This window comes from Cavia porcellus, unplaced genomic scaffold (assembly GCF_034190915.1).
Source record: "Cavia porcellus strain 051 isolate PalLab524CR breed Dunkin Hartley unplaced genomic scaffold, mCavPor4.1 scaffold_2, whole genome shotgun sequence".
Classification (NCBI taxonomy): Eukaryota; Metazoa; Chordata; class Mammalia; order Rodentia; family Caviidae; genus Cavia; species Cavia porcellus.
In genome coordinates this window covers 77,663,716-77,680,665 of record NW_026947485.1, presented here as the reverse complement: position 1 = coordinate 77,680,665, position 16,950 = coordinate 77,663,716, and the positions used below count along the sequence as shown (strand labels likewise).

Sequence of the window (16,950 nt, the reverse complement as noted above, 5' to 3'; positions counted from 1 at the left end):
ATCCTCTCCTGCTTACATCATATATCTGGATGTGACGATGACCTATCAGATAACACTCCATGCCCTCTTCCTGCGCCATTGGCCCACCTCCACCCTATATAAGTTGTAGCCATTTTAAGAATAAATAAGACTTGAATGGAATCCCGCATTGTCTCCGTCTCTCTTTTCTCTTGCCTGGCCCTTCATCTCTGTTCCCTCTCCAGCCGAGGCCCACGGACTGATCCGTGAGACGGATCACCCAACCAGTGGATTTAGAAAACTGATGACATCTACATGATAAACTGACCATTTCTAAGTGAAGGATTCAGAACACTAAGAACACTTGCAGAGCTGCACAGTACCTTGCCTCCTTCCAAACTGTCCCCTTCGCTCCTAAATAAAACCTCAGCTCACTCGCCAGCAGACGACTACTCCCCAGCCCTGGCAGCCCCAACCTGCCTTCAATTCCAAGGGGCTTTTGAATATGTTAAAAACTGCTTTATGTTTGCCTTTAGAGCCCTGAATGGTGGTACTGGGCCTTATCGCCATGGTCACAATTCACATTACCTCTGGAGATAAATTTGAGCTAGTAGCTCAAATATTGTTCCTCTTATAGCCAGTGCTGTAGAAATGAATTTTAGGTATCCTGGATTAATTACTTCTTGGAGAGTCCTCCCTTCTATACTATTCCATCATTTCCAGGCCCACTGATGGGCAGCTACAGAGTTCCTTTCCAAAATTATGACTCTACCTGCCTGCTTCTAGAGAAGCAGCAACTTGTTCTATGTAATCTGTAGCAGGGCAGGGGCAACTTGTGGCTGGATGGGCCCAGAGCTGTTTTGAGCCATGGACAGGAAACAGGAGCAGGGATGGCGCATGCCTGGCAACAGGCAGCCCAGGGCACTTGATGTTGCTGGGCTTTTGTGCAGTGACTTCCAGTGAGCCCCGGTGAGAAGAAATCAGTGCAGAGTCTGATGGGAGACCCAGGGCTAGGCCCCAGCTCTGCTACCATGTGACTTCAAAGGGCTTTACCTTGTCATGGTAAAATGGTCAAATACTCGACCCAGAGTAGGTGCAAGGCTTCCATGAGACAACTATGATATCTGCATCTGACCCGGACAGTAACAGTATGGAATAAAGCACAGCTAGTATTGATAGGTTCTAGCATGCAGGGGTTTTCATTATTGTAGTGGGCCTGCATCTTTGGAGTCATCAGTCACCTTTGCAGGCTGGTTTTCCACCACCTCCCCAACTTTTTTTTTTCCTCTTTTTTGGTACCAGGGATCAAACTCATGACTTCACGCTTGCCAGGCAGGCAATTACACCGCTGAGCTAAATCCCCAGCCCTCCCCAACTCAATTTTTCATCCTGCTGGAACACTGGATGTCACTTCCCTTCTTCCCCTATGTATCCCAGTCTGCAAGATGCTCTGAAAGTCTTTGGTAAAAGAGTCCGCAGTGACCCACGGTGATTCACAAAACAGGAGACACCAATTTGTCAGAGCAGGTGGCCTTGAGGGACCCAAAGGAGCACTTTCCCTGGTGAGACGGCAGAAACCACAAGACCCGAATGAAGCTGGCAAGAGTCAGTGACTTTTATTTCGCTAATGTCTCCCAGTAAGTGTAAGGATCAAAGGTGGGCTGGGGAAGGGCAGGGAAGAGGAAAGTGCCTTTTGAGTCCTTGAACTATGGAAGCATGTGCTAGAGTAGGAAAGTCCTGTAAAAGCATCGTGTCCTCGTCACCACGGAGTTTATAATGGAGATGCAGGACATGACAGGGCAGCTCTTGAGCTCTGAGGGACTGAGGACGAAGCCTGTTCAAGCCTGGCACGGGGCAGACAGGCAATGTGGATGCCATAGGAGGGCAGATGAGGAGCCGACCGTCCTGCAGGTGGCGGGTACACATGCCTGTTCTGGGGCTCCGCCAGCTGCACAGCAGCAGGGACACTGTAAGGAAAGACTCTTGTAGAAAACAGAAAATCTTATTTCTTGTGTTTGCTGGTGTGTTGATTGACCAGACGTTGTCTAACTTTTGAGCAGCAGCATTGTGTCCTGGTGACACAACAAGTGACACTTAGCACTCTTCACAGGCATAGGAGGCGGAAGTGAGGCCTCTGAAGGCCTGGGTGAGCGGGGGCTGGCGTCTAAGGGTCAGGGCACGGAAAGCTAATCCTACACCACCACACAGGAATGGACACACACAACACCTTGGCCCTCTCCTTTCCTGGAGATACTCACCTCTCCTAACTTACACTACTAGATCTAAGGTACACTTAATCAGTTTGAGATACAAGTTACTGTGCCTCTAAAGTTACGGTGAAAAGCTATATAAAGTTATGGTGAAAAGCTATGTTCTTAATAGTTTTTTTTTTCCCCCCTAACTAATGGATTTGAGTAACTTGAAAGCCTAAAAATCTAGGGATTCTTTTCCTTATTCCATTTGTTAGGGAAAACTCTCAAAATTCATCACTGCCATTTTTGTTTTTGGGGGGGGGTTGTTTTTTGTTTTTGAGACAGCGTCCACAGGCTGGTCTTGAACTCACTTATGGAGCCCAAATTGGCCTCACACTCAGAAGCAATCCCCCTGCCTCAGCCTCCTGAGTGCTGGGATTACAGGCATGCGCCACCACGCCCAGCTCACTGCCATGTTTTTAAACCTACAGAATTGAACGAATATGAAATGGGCAGGGATAAGCCATTACACAATCACAGGTATGGTCAGCATGCACTAATTTTACTCATTAAGCAAACAGAGTGAAGGGGGCTAAGTTCTTCTAAGAAAAACTCAACATGTTTAAAAGGGAAGAATACTACACTAGTCTCCTTTTTTTCCTGGGTGGAAAAAAGGATATATGGAGTTGGAGAGAGTGGAAAGTAAAATGTCCATTAATAAACACCTATCATTTGTGACTTAACTTCTATCAGAGCAGAACCGGGTGTGGACCATTGGTTAATTTTTTTTTTTTTTTTTGGCAGTGATTTGTTTTAAATATCTAGAGTGAGATTATACAGCTAAGCATAGTGAATAAACATAGGTTTTCAATTCAGCTCACAGCTAAGAGAGTGATAACAGATTTAGCACCTTAGTTTACCCTTCCTCTGCACCCGAATCATCTATCCCTGTGACGTCCAAGCCTGAGGTGAGAAAGCTGTGTTCTGAGATGACTCCTCCGTGATGGCCCCAGGACTGTGGTTTGCTCCAATCTAAGGGCTGGTTTTCCTAGGAGAGAAGGTATTTGATGCTAACTATGAGACTGAAGCCTTGAAGACATTCTATAATAGTGACAGGTGTTAAGGTTCAGGAGTTGGCTGTTTAATAAGTCAGATGCATATTATTCCCTCTTAAGCATTAACTTTTTAAGCAAATAATTATATTTTTTGGCTTGAAATGGTGCTTTCTTCTATATTTGACTTCTCGGTTTTCTTAGTAGATATTACGGTCTCCTCCAGTATTCCTTCAAAACTTTCTCCTATCTGGGAGGTTTTCTTCGAGGCGCCCTTAGAAGCCTCTTCCTCTTCCTCCTCCTCTTTCTTAAGTGCCAGCCCCGTGGATGACACCTTGGAGGTTGCAGCACTGAGGACTCTAGAAGGGAGCAGGTAACTGGGGTTGGGAAGTGGGTTCAGCCCTGCAATGCTTAATCCACTGGTGCTGAACCGAGTCTCTTCACCTTCCAGCAGCTTCCTGTAAATCCAACACAGACAAACTCTCAGGACGTCAACATGACAACTTTTTCTTTCTTTTTTTTTTTTTTTTCAAAAAGAACGTAACTATCCAGGCCCTATCTGTTTGAGAGACACTCCAAAGGATACTGTCATATTTTCATGAGATTAAGCTCAAGAACACTGCGTTCCAAGACTTGAAGAGTTGGAAATCAGCGTGCACATGTATGTGTATGTGTGTACATACACACACACACACACACATACACACACACACACACACGTGCCCACACACGCGCGTACTGCTTCCGTACCTGCTGTTTAAAGCAATGCCAAAAGGAAACCTATGCTACTCACCAGTATGATCTTGAAACAAAACCTACAGCTTTCTTTGTCACACATCCCAGTCATTTTTGGCAATTAAGAGTCTACAAAGCTTTAGGGAGAAGTAATTTTCCTAATTAACACCCTAACGGCAACAGGGATAAAGAGGTGAGAAGTCCACCCAGGAGAGAGGCAGTGCTTGGTTCAGCCATTTTAGATGTGTCTTTTCTTTCCTGTGTGTAAAGCTACGAAGACAGCAGACCCAGCAGAAGGAAAGCCAGTGAGCCATGCCATTTTAGACACCAGCTCTCCTCGGCCTGCCTCACCAGCACCAGGATGAGTGGGCCAGAATCTTGCTTCTTGTCATTCCCATAGTTTCCATCAGACTTGTCCAGAAACTGAAGGCACTGATCCCTGCTGAGGCCCAGCCCTGTGGCTTCCCGAGCTGTCCTGAGCCAGCCCCATGGGCTAGACACCGAGGACCATTCCACATGGCACGTAACGGGATGCCTGGCTTAGGGCAGTCCCACAATGGCACCTGTGGCTGCTGGATTTTTTTTCTTTTCTTTTTTTCCCTTTAGGAATCCAGGGAGACATGGCTAGTGATTTAGCTGAGTGGTAGAATGCTTGTCTAGCAAGCTGGAAGTCCTGGATTCAGTCCTTAGCACCAAAAACTGAAAAAAAAAAACCACAAAAGGAATCCAGGGAGAAACTTTATCTTGTGTGCCTTTCTAAATATAAAAACCCCAATATAAATTAGAGTCTGGTGGATATTTCTTTCAACCTCTATAGGCATGGAAGAAGCTGGGACATATCGGAGGAGAGGGACAGACAGGATAACTTCCCTAGAAGGGCCCAGGGAAACCCCTCCTTCTCACTCCTCATGCTCAGACCTCCAGGGCTGGAGCCTCAACCTGAGTGGCCTCACCCAGGGCAGCTCGCCCTCTGAGGTACCTGTAAGCTGCAATCTCAATGTCAAGGGCCATTTTGACATTGAGCAGGTCCTGGTACTCCCGGAGGTGGCGCGCCATCTCGTTCTTGGTGTTCCTCAGGTCACTCTCCAGCTGCCCAATGCTGTCCTGTAAAGTGACACACCCAAAGTATTTAGGCCCAAGGAGCTGAGATTCTCTGAGATCTCTACCAGATGAGATTTTCAACTCTAACTACAATTCGAGCCACCTAAGGAACTTACACTACCCAGGTCTGCCTCCCAGCCCAGAGTCCCACTCATCTGTGCTCAGCTGTGGGTCCTGGCATTTGCATTCTCTACATCAGGTGCACAGGGAGGTTGGGAACTGTACCGGGAGAGCGGGTGACTCCCCTAAGGAACATGGGGGCTATTACTTTTCAGGCTTCTCACCCCCATCTTGCTCATTCTGGTGCTGAAAAACACTGTGTGTGTCCTTACCCAAGCTGGAAGGCTCAGACCCTGAGAAGACAGCAGGCCTTCCCTGCTACGGCTCTGTTCCTCAGGACAGTTTCTGGAAGTCTGCCCAATCTACAGAAGGCACCTGACAGCTAACAAAGAGGCAGAAACGCTCTCTAAGAGTTTTTTTTAAAAATCCAAATGGATTTTTACTAAAGTTATTATTACTATTATTTTGGCTTTTTTGAGATAGGGTCTCATTATGCAGTTTCGGTTGGCCTTCAACTCACTAAGCTGCTTAGCCTGGTCTTGAATTTGTAGTAACCTGCTTGCCTCTGCCTTCTAAGTGCTGGGCTTACAGGTGTGTGCACCGCTTCTGGTTAGAATTATACTTTTTTCCTTTTCTTTTTTGCAGTGCAATGGATTGAACCCAGGGTGCTCTACTGCGCTACATCCCTGACCCTTTTTAATTTTGAGATAGGGTTTCACTAGGATGCCTAGGCAAGACTTGAAATTGTGATCCTCCTGCTTCAGCCTTCCTTACTGCTAGGATGCACCCATGTATTACTATGTTTGGCTTGAAATTACAACAAAACAAAAACCCAAATTCAGCCAGACATATATGGCTGTAGCATTCATCTGTAATCCTAGTACTCTGGGAGACTGAGGCACAAGGACCAAAAGTGTAAGCCCAGCCAAGGAAATTTACCAAAGCCATGTTTCAAAGTAAAAAACAAACAAACAAACAAACAAAAAAAAAAAACAGAATAAAATTCAAAATGGCTGGAGATATCACTCAGTGTAAAGGCCCTGGGTTCAATTCTCAATACAGGAAGAACTAAATTGATGTCATAGTTTTGCTCCACATGTGCAAACCAAGATACAGAAGCGAAATAAGCTTTAAATTTATGATCCTTGAGCAGCAAGAAAGTATTTATTTATTTATTAGTTATCTATTTTTTGAGACAAAGTTTCATTCTGTATTTCAAGCTGACCTGAAACTATGTATCCCAGACCAGGGTCAAACTTGCAGTCCAGAAATTCTGCCTGAGCCTCCCAGAGTGCTGGGATTACAATGCTGGGCCATTATGCCCAGCTACAAAGTCTTTACAAGTCCAACTCCTCATCACACAAGATTCAACTCAAACACTCTTTAAAGAACTGTTTAAATAGTTCTCCCATTGTGCCCACTTAAGTTCTTCCCCTTCCCTGATCCAGCATAATTCCACCTCCAGCCAGGGCAGCTGCTGGCCCATGCAGAAACTGTGGGCAAATTAGGAAAAGGTACTAACAAATACAGGATGAATTAGGAAAGAAATCAGAAACTAGAAAAGTCTTGCATGTTGCCTCTGTTTCAGCTCTTATTACATGAAATTGTCTTTTTCATTTATTTACTGTTTTCCATCACTTTCTTCTAGGAAAGGGGTTTCAGTCTCTGGGGCTGGCTGCTGCTCTGATGGAGGAGACTGTGCCGTGACATGTGGTTTAGCAGTGAGCCTGTGTGTGTCCGTGAGATGCCAGAATCACAGTCCTTCCTCCCTGTGACAACCAGAAACGTAACTAACATGGTCCTTGAGACGCCCAACCTTAGTACAGTGTACACCCAAGAAGCTCAGCAAGTGACAGCTGAAGGAAGGAAGGAATGCGGGCAGCTACATAAGCCTTTCTTCTTTTCTTAGGAACAGAGAGAGCACGAGCCAAGAGCTCACATTCAGCCACAACTCCGTCCTCACGAACAGCCAACTGACTGAGAGTGATTTCTGTGAAACAGGCATGCAGATGAGGGAACCAGAAATGCCAAGAAAGCGAGTCCTGCAGTGCCCTTGGAGCCCTACTCGAGTGGGGACACAGCAAGTGGAAGGCAGGGCTGATATGTCAGGTGCTGCAAACTTCCAAATCCAGAGAATCTGAAGAAAGAAACCATAACCACCTGCCTTATCTGTATTTTCAAGAGGAGTCCTCCAAAGGAGAATCAGTCAACTCATGGTGCACAGCAAAGAATGACAGGCACCAAGGGACACACAAGTGACATCAGACAGTGACGCAGGTACTTCAAAGTGCACCATGAAATCTATCATGAGGCATAAGGGGGTTTCCTGAGCTTTTTACTTGATGGTTACTGTCTGAGGAGAAACTAATTTACCAGCAAGTCCGCTTAACCTTCATTAGGAGCACAAAAATCAGAATTACTGTGGGATGAGGAAGGGGGTATGGGGTAAAGAGAAACCTGAAGGAGGGGAGATGTTGTCAGAAGGCAGAGAAGCCGGAGAAAAGCTTTATGAAGAGCAGGAGTCTGCCATGTCCTCTGGGTTGCACTGTTTTGCCCTGTCACTAATGTCCAGTGTTAGTTTTTTATGTTTTAATTTCTTCTTCTATTTCTGCACATGGAAAATTATAATATTTATGCTTTTCCAAGGTGTTCTGAGGCTCTCAAATTAGTGTTCCAGTTTGATGAACCTCACATTAGTATATGATGAAAGTCATTAGAATAGTCTGACATGTAAAAGTACTCAATAAATGTGAGCGATTGTTTTTATCATTGTTAATAACAAACCATGTGACTCTACTCTTGATAATATGGACAAATTACTCTTAAGCTTCCGACAGCTCGTTAGGTAAATAAGAAATTAATATATTACACAATATTAATGTGCAATAAAACTTCAATACTAGATTAGCTGCATATTTCTCAAAGCATCAGGTTTTTTAAAAAAATAACAATTTTGATTTCAACTCTTTTCTAAAGTAGCTTAAAATGTCCCTATGATTAATATCACCATTTTGAGGTTTTAAAAATGTACCAATAAGCTTAATTATATATATATAAAAGACATTAATAATGTAATCTAGCTCAGCAATTACGGGTCATGAAAGTGATCGATTATTTCTCTACAATTCTGTAATGTCCTTTATCTTTTGGGACTGTCCCGCTGGTTATGTCCACCCTAAATGGCCCTGAAGGTCAGTGTCTGAATTCGCATTGCTGTGTGCGGGATCCCTTTGTCCTGAGAGGTGGCCTGTTTGCTGCTACTCATTCTGCACAAAGCCCGATGGATTGCAGTGGTTGCCTCTCCTTGTCGATCTGCAGGCTTGGAATCCAACTAAACGGCCTCAGCTATAAAAACATGTTCAGGCTGGGCGCAATCCTAACACACACCTTGGCAGCTCAACATTTTGCTTCACAGCTGTGTTTCCTGAGAGAGGTTGCCCGGAAGCTGAGTTCCAGTTGGATGATTTCTTTGAACTTCTACGCTGGACGTTTTGCACGTCTATTTCATGGATCTGAGCAGGAAGGGGGCAAAGGCGGCACGGCACGAAGGAGCTGCCTGCAAGCCACCCGCGGCGCGCCACGCCCAGGCCCTTTGTTGGCGCTCTCCTCTGCCCCACACCAGGCTGCCCCGCATTGCCCTTCAAAAGCCCGGCCAATGATGGCCTCCGGCTGGGCCGCAGCCGCCCCGCCCTAGTGGCACTGCTGCTGCTGCTGCTGCTGCTGGGGGTGCTGCAGCCGCCCTGCGCCACTGGGGGCTCTCCTGGAGCCCTGCGGACAGTGCAGAGCTGGGCAGAACATAAAGAATCAGCATCTGTGAGAAGGCAGAGCAGACTGCCAGCGCATGCTATGGACGCCCCCACTAGTGGGGGCCCTCTGCTGGGGAGCAGTCTGGGTGCCTCAGGGTATGACTGTAAGAGGTGGCCCAGAATTGCTCATGTGCATAACGGGTGGAGGGGCAGGGAAGATTTTTCTACACGACCCATCCAGGCACCAGCACTGTTCTCTTATTCTCCTATCTTTACTTTATCCGCATCTTTTTCTTTTTGTCTTCTACCACACTCTGATTTACTTTTTATTTATTTATTTTTTGAGGCAGGGTCTCATTATGTAGCCCAGGCTGGCCTCGGACTCATAGCAATCCTTCTGCCTCAGCCTCCTGAGTGCTGGGATTACAGGATGTGTGCCATCATGCCCAGCTAAAATCTTGTATGTGTCTCCCTGTAAACTCCCTTACTGGAAAATGTGATTTAGGGCAGTGTGTTCCAAAATCATGGCCAGGACTGACAAGATATAGCACTTTTACTGAAAATGCATATTCCTGGGTCCCACCTGAGAACCACTGAATCCATATCCTTGGAGGTGTGCTCAAGGATTTTTTAAAAACCTATTTGACCTTGGTGTGTCACTGGGTTTAGGAACCACTGTTATTTCTGTAAAGGAACTATTTATCATGGTGGCCCAGATGACAATAACAGAGTGAAATAGAGAAAGGCAAACAAAAAACAGGTATAAGAGCTTGACAAAGAAAAAAAAATGACCGAATGTAATGTTTTTCCCCTTGAGTTCTTATTTCAAAACAGATCTATCGAGTATAGATTTATATGCAGCCACTGCCACCTCCAACCTCCCAAGAGCCAGGCCTTCCTGCTATTTAATTAGGCTGTACTCCAATCTCATCTTGGAGAGAAGAGGGCAGGCTTGGCTCATTCCCCTAAGGAGCATTAAGCAGCTGGGATCTTGATCGTTCGGCAAGGCCTTTCAAGGAAAGCTCTGGCCTTCTTAGACTACAGTAAAGGTTTGCGTCACCAAGAAGCCTCCAAGAGGGTGTTGGCCCAGCCCCTCCTAATCTTTCCTGTTGCCTGATTCTGGTTCTCTTACATACTACTGTGTGTTCACTATGTCACCTTGAATCATTCTGTATGCTTCTGCAAGTGTAATACCCTTCTTCTCCTCAGGTAGGCTATCAGCTCTCTGTGGCAGGGAAGACTTGAGTTTCATGAGGCCTTCCCATGTCTCTGAGAGGGTTGCCACGCCTGCAGAGGAAAGGGGCCTGCCACTGATCTCTGAAGCGGAAGGAAGGGACCAGCTTCCCATTACTGCAGTACAAGGAGGGGCGGGGGTCAAAGGCCAAGGAAACAATGGCTCCCCCTCACTGTGGACAGGGAGGATGTTCACCTTGGCCAGCACTGGGATTGTTAGGACAGCCCGGGGCTTTGGGCATTCAGGGTGTTCAGGTCAAACTGTGAGCCCCACCCTGCCTTTGGTCCCAAGGTGTGGGAAGCAGCTGTCTGTTGTCTGAGCTCTTGGTGCCCACTGAGGCTCTGAAGGCCAAAGCCGATGGGGACAGCACTGCAGAGCTACGGATGCCAGGGTCCCGCTGGTTTTGTTTCCAGAAGACCTTGTCCGGATGAGACTTCTATTGTCTAACACTGAAAGCCTTTTATAGCCAAGGAAGCCAGAAAACATCATCACTACCTCTTAGAGTGCAGGGACTGAGGCAAGTGGAGGATGCAGCAAAGCCCAATTCAGCTCAAAGTCCTGGGCGATTTACCATTTTTTTTGTAGAAATACTGGGCCCTTCCTTCCTCCAGAAGACCACCCAGCTCTATCTTTGGGGCTTCTGGGAGAAAACATGAAGTGTCCTTTGATGGGGGGTGACAATCATGTCACCCAGAAGCCAAGCTACATAATGAAAAATTCAAGTTACAGCTTTGGAAGCAAAACATTTTTTGGATACTGTAATGCCAGGCTTTCATCCTTTGTCACAGGGAGTTATGTGTATATCATTCCTTAGCTCCTGACTAAAGAGAACCTATCAGATTCCACAATTCTTCTTGGTAATTAATGCTCCCAACGCTATTAATTTTATCAAATGTAAACTTAAATCCAGCCTAGAATAAATTACTTAAGTTTCTCTGTTACTGGCATTTTACCCCAAGGATCTTTTACTATACCTTGAAAATGAACCACATTGTTTTGGTTCTTTTCTGCATTCTTCCTTCATTCATCTTGTCTCCTGTTTCTGGGCCCTTTGTAGTTAGAAACCCAGAATGTTCGGTGTAGTAAAACTGAAGATACAGAAGCCTTTGTTGGGAGGAAAGAGCCAATCAATACCTTCACAGGCACTTACAGGGCAGGGCAAGATGGAAAAAACATAAGTCACCTATAACAATGAACCTTCTCCAAGACTTGCCACGTGCTAAAGTGTAATGAGAATTTCCACCCTTAATGTGGTAGACTTCCCCTGCCCCAGCTACTAAGCAGATTAAGTGGTTTTTGTTAGATGCTAAGCCATCTATGAAAGTGAAAATTGATGCTGCCCACAAAGTGACCTTTGATTGCAGGTAGCCAAAACTGATGTGTTTCAAAAGCAAAAAAAAAAAAAAAAAAAAAAAAAAAAAAAAAAAAAAAGTCAAAGCAGTTAATTGGATAGAGATTCAGAACTAGGGCAGGAGACAGGGGAGATACAGTTCTGAGATGGGAGGAACTCGAGATCAGCACCGTGGACAGCGAATCGGCGGGTCTACTTCACTAACCCGTGTATCAAGAGGTTTTTTTTTGTTTTGTTTTTTTGTCTTTTTCCTTTTTATCGGTACCGGGAATCGAACTCACGACTGCCTGCTTACAAGGCAGGCGCTTATGCCGCTGAGCTAAGAGTTCTTTAGGAAGAATTGTCAATAAAAGGAGGGCGCGCGCGTGTGTGTGCGTGTGTGGACCCGTGTTGGGGAAGGAGGGTAAGGCAGGACAGTTGTTACTAGTTAGGCTCCACCCAGCTCCTGAGTGCTCCATCTCCACTCTTTTGAGGGCAAAAATTAAAAAAATGGTTAGAACTCTTCCTCGCTCCTGACCCTCTCAGGCAGACCCACTCCTAAGTATCAGAAACCCTTCCAAAACCAGTCCCAGCAGATGGCTGAGGCAGGGGTCCGGACTGCGGAGGCTGTGCCCTGCCTGCGAGCGCCTGCGTTGGGTGGAGGCTGAGCTCCAGGCCGCCAGGGTTGCTGATGGAGAGGATTCATTAGATTTTTCAGAGTCCGAAAAAACTCTGATGTTACTTTGTTAGAACTCAAACGAGAACATAACTGAGGGCGGGGAAGGAAAGCTTTGTTCGCAATGCAAACCCCCCGGACTTTTGCCTGCCAACGCCCGAGTCAAGGCCCTTCTCGCCCCTCCCCCGCCTCCCAGAGGCCCAATGCTCACGGAGGACAGGCTCTTACCTGGTAGCCGGCCACCTCGGCGCTATGCCGCTCCTCCAGCTCCAGGATCTGCCTCTCCAGGGACTCATTGGCCCCGCGCAAGCCCTCAATCTCGATGGTGCGCGCCTGGAGCTGACGCCGGTATTCGTGGATTTCCTCGCGGCTGGCACGGATGGCTTCGGTGCTGCGCGCCGCCTGCTCGTTCAGATTAGCGAACTTGGACTTGTACCACTCCTCGGCAGACTGCAGGTTCTTGGCGGCTAGGGACTCGTACTGCGCGCGGATCTCCCTCAGTGCCGAGCTCAGGTCTGGCTTGGCCACCGTCACGTCCACCTCGGCCGCGGCCTGCGACGAAGCCTGCAGGGTAGCTAGCAGCTCCGCCACCTCCTCGTCGTGCACCTGGCGCACGAAGGCCAGCTCGTCCAACAGCGACTCCACCTTCTTCTCCAGGTCCAGACGGGCCAGCGTGGCGCCGTCCACGTCGCGCTGCTGCGCCTTCAGGGCGCGCTCGGCCCCCTCGCGCCCGCGGCTCTCCTCCTCGCAACGAGCCCGCAGCCGCTGCACCTCCTCTGCCAGGCCATCGCGCTCCAGCAGGGCCTGCGCGCGCGCCGAGCTCGCCTCCTCCAGTTGCGCGCGCAGGTCGCGGAGCTCGCGCTGGAAGAGCTCGCCCACGCGCGACGGCTCGGCGTGGCGCTGCCGCAGCGCGGCCAACTCGGCCTCTAGCGCGCGGTTCTGCGTCTCCAGCTGGTGCACCTTTTCGATGAACACTGCGAAGCGGTCGTTGAGGCCCTGCAGCTGCTCCTTCTCGTTGGTGCGGATGATCTTGTACTCGTTGGTGCGCGCAGCTGCCTGACTCAGGTCCAGCCCGTCGGACGCCGGCGCGCGGCTCCGGTACGCCAGGCTCAGGCCGAGCGAGGACCCCGGGGCACAGGCGGCCGTGGAGGCCGCGGAGCAGCGGGACAACGAGTGAGACCGAAAGCTGCCCGCGCCGCCGGCCCCGGAGAGGCGCCCGGAGAGGCGCGCGCCATCCCCGAACACCTTGCGGTAGGAGGAGGAGCACAGATAGTGCTCGGAACCGAAGCTCATGGTGCCGGGCCCGGGCCGAAGCCTCAGAAGACGTGAGAGATGCGGCGGGCTGCGCGCGCGGGGCGGTGCGTGCGGGGCTTTAAGGCGCGGGCGGGGCCGGGGCGGCGCTTGGGGGCGGAGCTCCCGCTCCGGGTCTGGCCTGGGGGGAAGGGGGTGCGGGACTCCGGGGGAGGCGCAAGGCCTCCGGCGCGGGGACAGCGACGAAGCCCCTGGACTGGAGGGTGCTCACGCGTCCTGGGCTTCCCAGCCCCAGGCCGCGCAGCTCTGTCGGGTCTCCCGAGCTGCCCTCCGCGCCCCCAGCCCACTGAGGGAGGAGGCTCTTTGAGAAAAGCTTCCTCCCCATGCCCATCCCCATCCCTGAGTCCATGGAGGAGCCCGAGTCTCGCAGCGAGAAGAAGGAACCCTTGGGGCGAGGCCTTGTCCCCTTCTCAGGCATCTGGGCTAGGGGGCGTCTCTGCAGAGCCCCGAGGCTCCTGGGGGCAGGGCGGGAGGGAGTAGGGTGGGAGAGTCTGCGTGCAGGGGAGAAGGGAGAGCTGTAAAGAGCCTGAGAAGAGCCGAGGCGCAGACCCGGGTCAGGCCTGGCGGGGGGTGGGGGTGGGGGAAGCGCTGAAGTCGCTGGGATGCGTTTGCAGGGTGGTGACGCAGACTGACTTACAGACTGGTGCGAGGGAGGCTTTTGTTTTTAAAACGTTTGGGTTTAAACAGCTCAAAACCGGCATTTTCAAACTAGAGGCATTGTCTAGAAAGAAATTGGATTGATGTTGATGGTTAGCATCGCAGACGTGTCTGTCTTTTGGGTAGTGTTTGGGTGACCGCAGTGGACCGCAGTGGACGCGAGGTGCCCTTGCTGTCCTCACAGGATATTCTGTCCCCCGTAGTCCCAGCCACTGGACACGGAGTCACACTCACCCTCTTCCTGCTGCCTGCTGCCTGCTGCCTGGTCTACAGGCATCTGTGTCTGGTCCGTGTAAATTAGATGAACCCTCATAGGCTTTGGAAACCCGGTTTTTGTAGAGATCTCTCTGGACAAACAGATTAAACTCCCGAGTGAGGAAGAGTGCTAGGGACTGACTCGGCCTCCTTTGCCCACACGGTGGGGCTATCGGGAAGAATGGGACTTTAAAAGACAGTGACTGTCACCTGTGTTCCTCGGGCATGCCTTGGGAGAGGCAGTGAAAAGGCCTTTTCAAGTATATTCAAGAATGCCAGACTTCAGTGGACCTTTTAGGGTGCTGGATGATCTCGTAGTTGTAGGATAAGTTTGTATTTCACTTAGTGGGCAATCAAGGAAGCGTGGACCACAAAAGAAGGGGAAAAAGGAATCTTAAGGGACTTTGGAACCTATCTCACTTATTTCACTACTAGAGATTGATCCTAGGCCTTCACATCCCTGTTTATTTTGAAAGTATCTCACTAAGTTGTTAAATTGCCCAGACTGGGCTTGAGTTTGTAATTCTCCTGCCTCAGCCTCCCAGCGTGCTGCAACTGCAAGCTGTGTCACCATACCCAGCCTGTCACTTGGCCTTGTGGAGCCTGTCACTTGGTCTTGTGCCTGATACTGTGGAGGATTAGAGCCTACCCCTCTGTCTCTCTTTGCTCACCAAGACTTGAACCAGAAAGACCAAGTTCTGAGATCTCTGGGCTCACAAAGATCCGGACCCATGAAGGATGGAAGAATGCTAACCCTGCCAGATAATTCCTGTTCATCAGCCCTGGCACCAGCACTTGTGCATAGTTTTACTTCCTTCTGGCTACTTTTTGAAGTGCCCCCCCCACCCATCTTACAAATAGGACACTGAGGCTCAGGGGCAGCACTCTGCCCAAGGCCACTAGCAAGCAAAGACATACTCTTTCCTCACTACAAGATTCTTCTTGGTGCAGTGAGACTTTGGAAGTCGTGTTACTCTCTCTACAGCCAGGATACGGCTAGCTGAGTGTAGCCTGCCAGTTTGTAACTGAAGGAATGCTTGCCTCAGTCAGAGGTGGTGGGTTTGCACTGTGGCTCTGTCCCTACTGAGCACAGTATGTAGGGACAGCACCATGGACCTGCGAGGGCCAGCAACGGTTGAGCTGATGATGTGAGGTGCTCTGAAGTCTGGATCTGGGTAGAGAGCTATCCTCACCTTTGTCTTTCAAGTCAAATGATGCTGTTTCACAGCCATGAGGAACCAGGGAGGAGCTGGATTTGGCAGCTGACCAACACCTTCCCCAGAATTTCCTCCTTTGCCTTATTTCAACTACTGAAACCCTTAAACGGCCCACCAAGCTTTCTCCACAGTTCCAGGCTGCCAGAGGGGAGAGAATGCAGCTGGCCTCCATGGTCTGCGTGTGAGTGTGGCCTAGCGAGAAGATGCAGTTTGTCAGGGGCTCTTTCTTCTGATCACATCAGCTGGGTCACTCTGGACTGTAGAAAGTATCACAGTGTTCTGGCTGAAATCCCACTTTTCTTTCCTTTTTTAATCTTCCATAGAAGCAGCACCTCAAAGACAATATCAAAGGTGCAGTGGAAGTGAAGCAGAAGGGATTAAATAATGGGTCCAAGTGGCAGTGGCCTGGGAAGTCCAGAGTGGGCCGTGTTCTTAACAGCTTACCTGCGCTCTCCCCACGGGACCCTCACTTCCCTTTCTTGGCACCCCTGCCCCAAGGGCCTGGTGTTTGGCTTTGGCAGCTGAAGCACAGAGCTGTCCTAGAAGGAGGCTCTTGGATGAGGCTCAGCTGTTGCTCCTGACTGTGGGTCAGGTTTCCTGGGGAAGTGCCCAGCCTGGCCTTCTCCTCCTCCTTCCGTGTCAGGCCCAGCCCACAGCCACACTGTTGGCCAGGCCCAATATTCTCTCACTCGGCATCCTCAGGGCTCCGCAATCTTTGGCAGTGTGGACTGCACTTCCAGGTTTCCAGGACTCAGCTCTTGGCTCCTGTGCTTCTTTTCCAAGTGCTCATTTTGAGCTACTAGGTCTGCCAAAGGTGGGAAGACTTGGTGAAGTTCTTTCCCTGAAGGATCTCACTCAGCACCATGATTATTCCAAGCCATGTGACCTTGGACACGTTACTATTAGTTCCTGAACTTCATTTGTTCAACTAAATATTGCAATAAAACTGGCCACTTGAGTAGTTTCCAAACCTAGTCGATTATTAGGATTGCCTGAAAAGCTACATTCAGATTCTTAGGCCTTCCCCCAAACCCACTCTGAGATCTCCGATTAGAGATCACTGACCTACCTCTCCTGAGGTTACATGAGATTTAAATAAGCTATCAAGGGGTATCAAAACCTGCTGTGTGTGTAGTCAGTACATGGAACTACCTCTTGGTATCAACTCATGAATGCTTGCTCATTGTACTGCATACAGTGAACATGTCCAGTGACCCATTGTGCTAGCTACTTGGGAGGCTGAGGCAAGAGAATCTGTTAAGCCCAGGCATTCAGACCAGATGGGGCAACAATGGTGAGTCAGTGTCCCTCTCCTCTTCCGTTCCTCCTTACCTCCCTCATCGCCATCTCTCTCTCAGTCTTTCTCTTTTTCTCTCTTTTTACATATGTGTTTGTGTGTGTACTGAGGATCGAACCCAGGCCTTTT

At 49.2% G+C, this 16,950-nt stretch overlaps 2 protein-coding genes across 2 annotated transcripts in view; one reads left to right on the top strand and one right to left on the bottom strand.

Moving 5' to 3' along the window:
- Window positions 1-1,549: 1,549 nt before the first annotated feature.
- Window positions 1,550-13,377, bottom strand: Ina (internexin neuronal intermediate filament protein alpha). The gene is made up of 3 exons (XM_003474959.5): window positions 12,313-13,377; window positions 4,917-5,041; window positions 1,550-3,660 (listed from the first exon to the last, which is right to left on the bottom strand). Exons 1-3 carry the CDS (start codon window positions 13,375-13,377, stop codon window positions 3,348-3,350), a joined length of 1,503 nt encoding a protein of 500 aa, XP_003475007.1. The 3' UTR covers window positions 1,550-3,347.
- The window catches only part of Nt5c2 (5'-nucleotidase, cytosolic II), a 173,404-nt gene continuing 169,743 nt past the window's right edge, over window positions 13,290-16,950 (top strand). The window contains exon 1 of the mRNA XM_003474962.5: window positions 13,290-13,442. Within this exon, the coding sequence (XP_003475010.2) occupies window positions 13,417-13,442 (26 nt within the window). The 5' untranslated portion in view covers window positions 13,290-13,416. The remainder of the gene's footprint in view (window positions 13,443-16,950) is intronic.

Excerpts from the sequence above, each read along its gene's own strand:
- Ina (XM_003474959.5), bottom strand. The coding sequence starts at position 13,377 with ATGAGCTTCGGTTCCGAGCACTATCTGTGCTCCTCCTCCTACCGCAAG. Across the intron at positions 5,042-12,312 it reads CCGAGGTGGCCGGCTACCAG|GACAGCATTGGGCAGCTGGA; the intron begins GTAAGAGCCTGT and ends GTCACTTTACAG. Across the intron at positions 3,661-4,916 it reads ATTGAGATTGCAGCTTACAG|GAAGCTGCTGGAAGGTGAAG; the intron begins GTACCTCAGAGG and ends TTGGATTTACAG.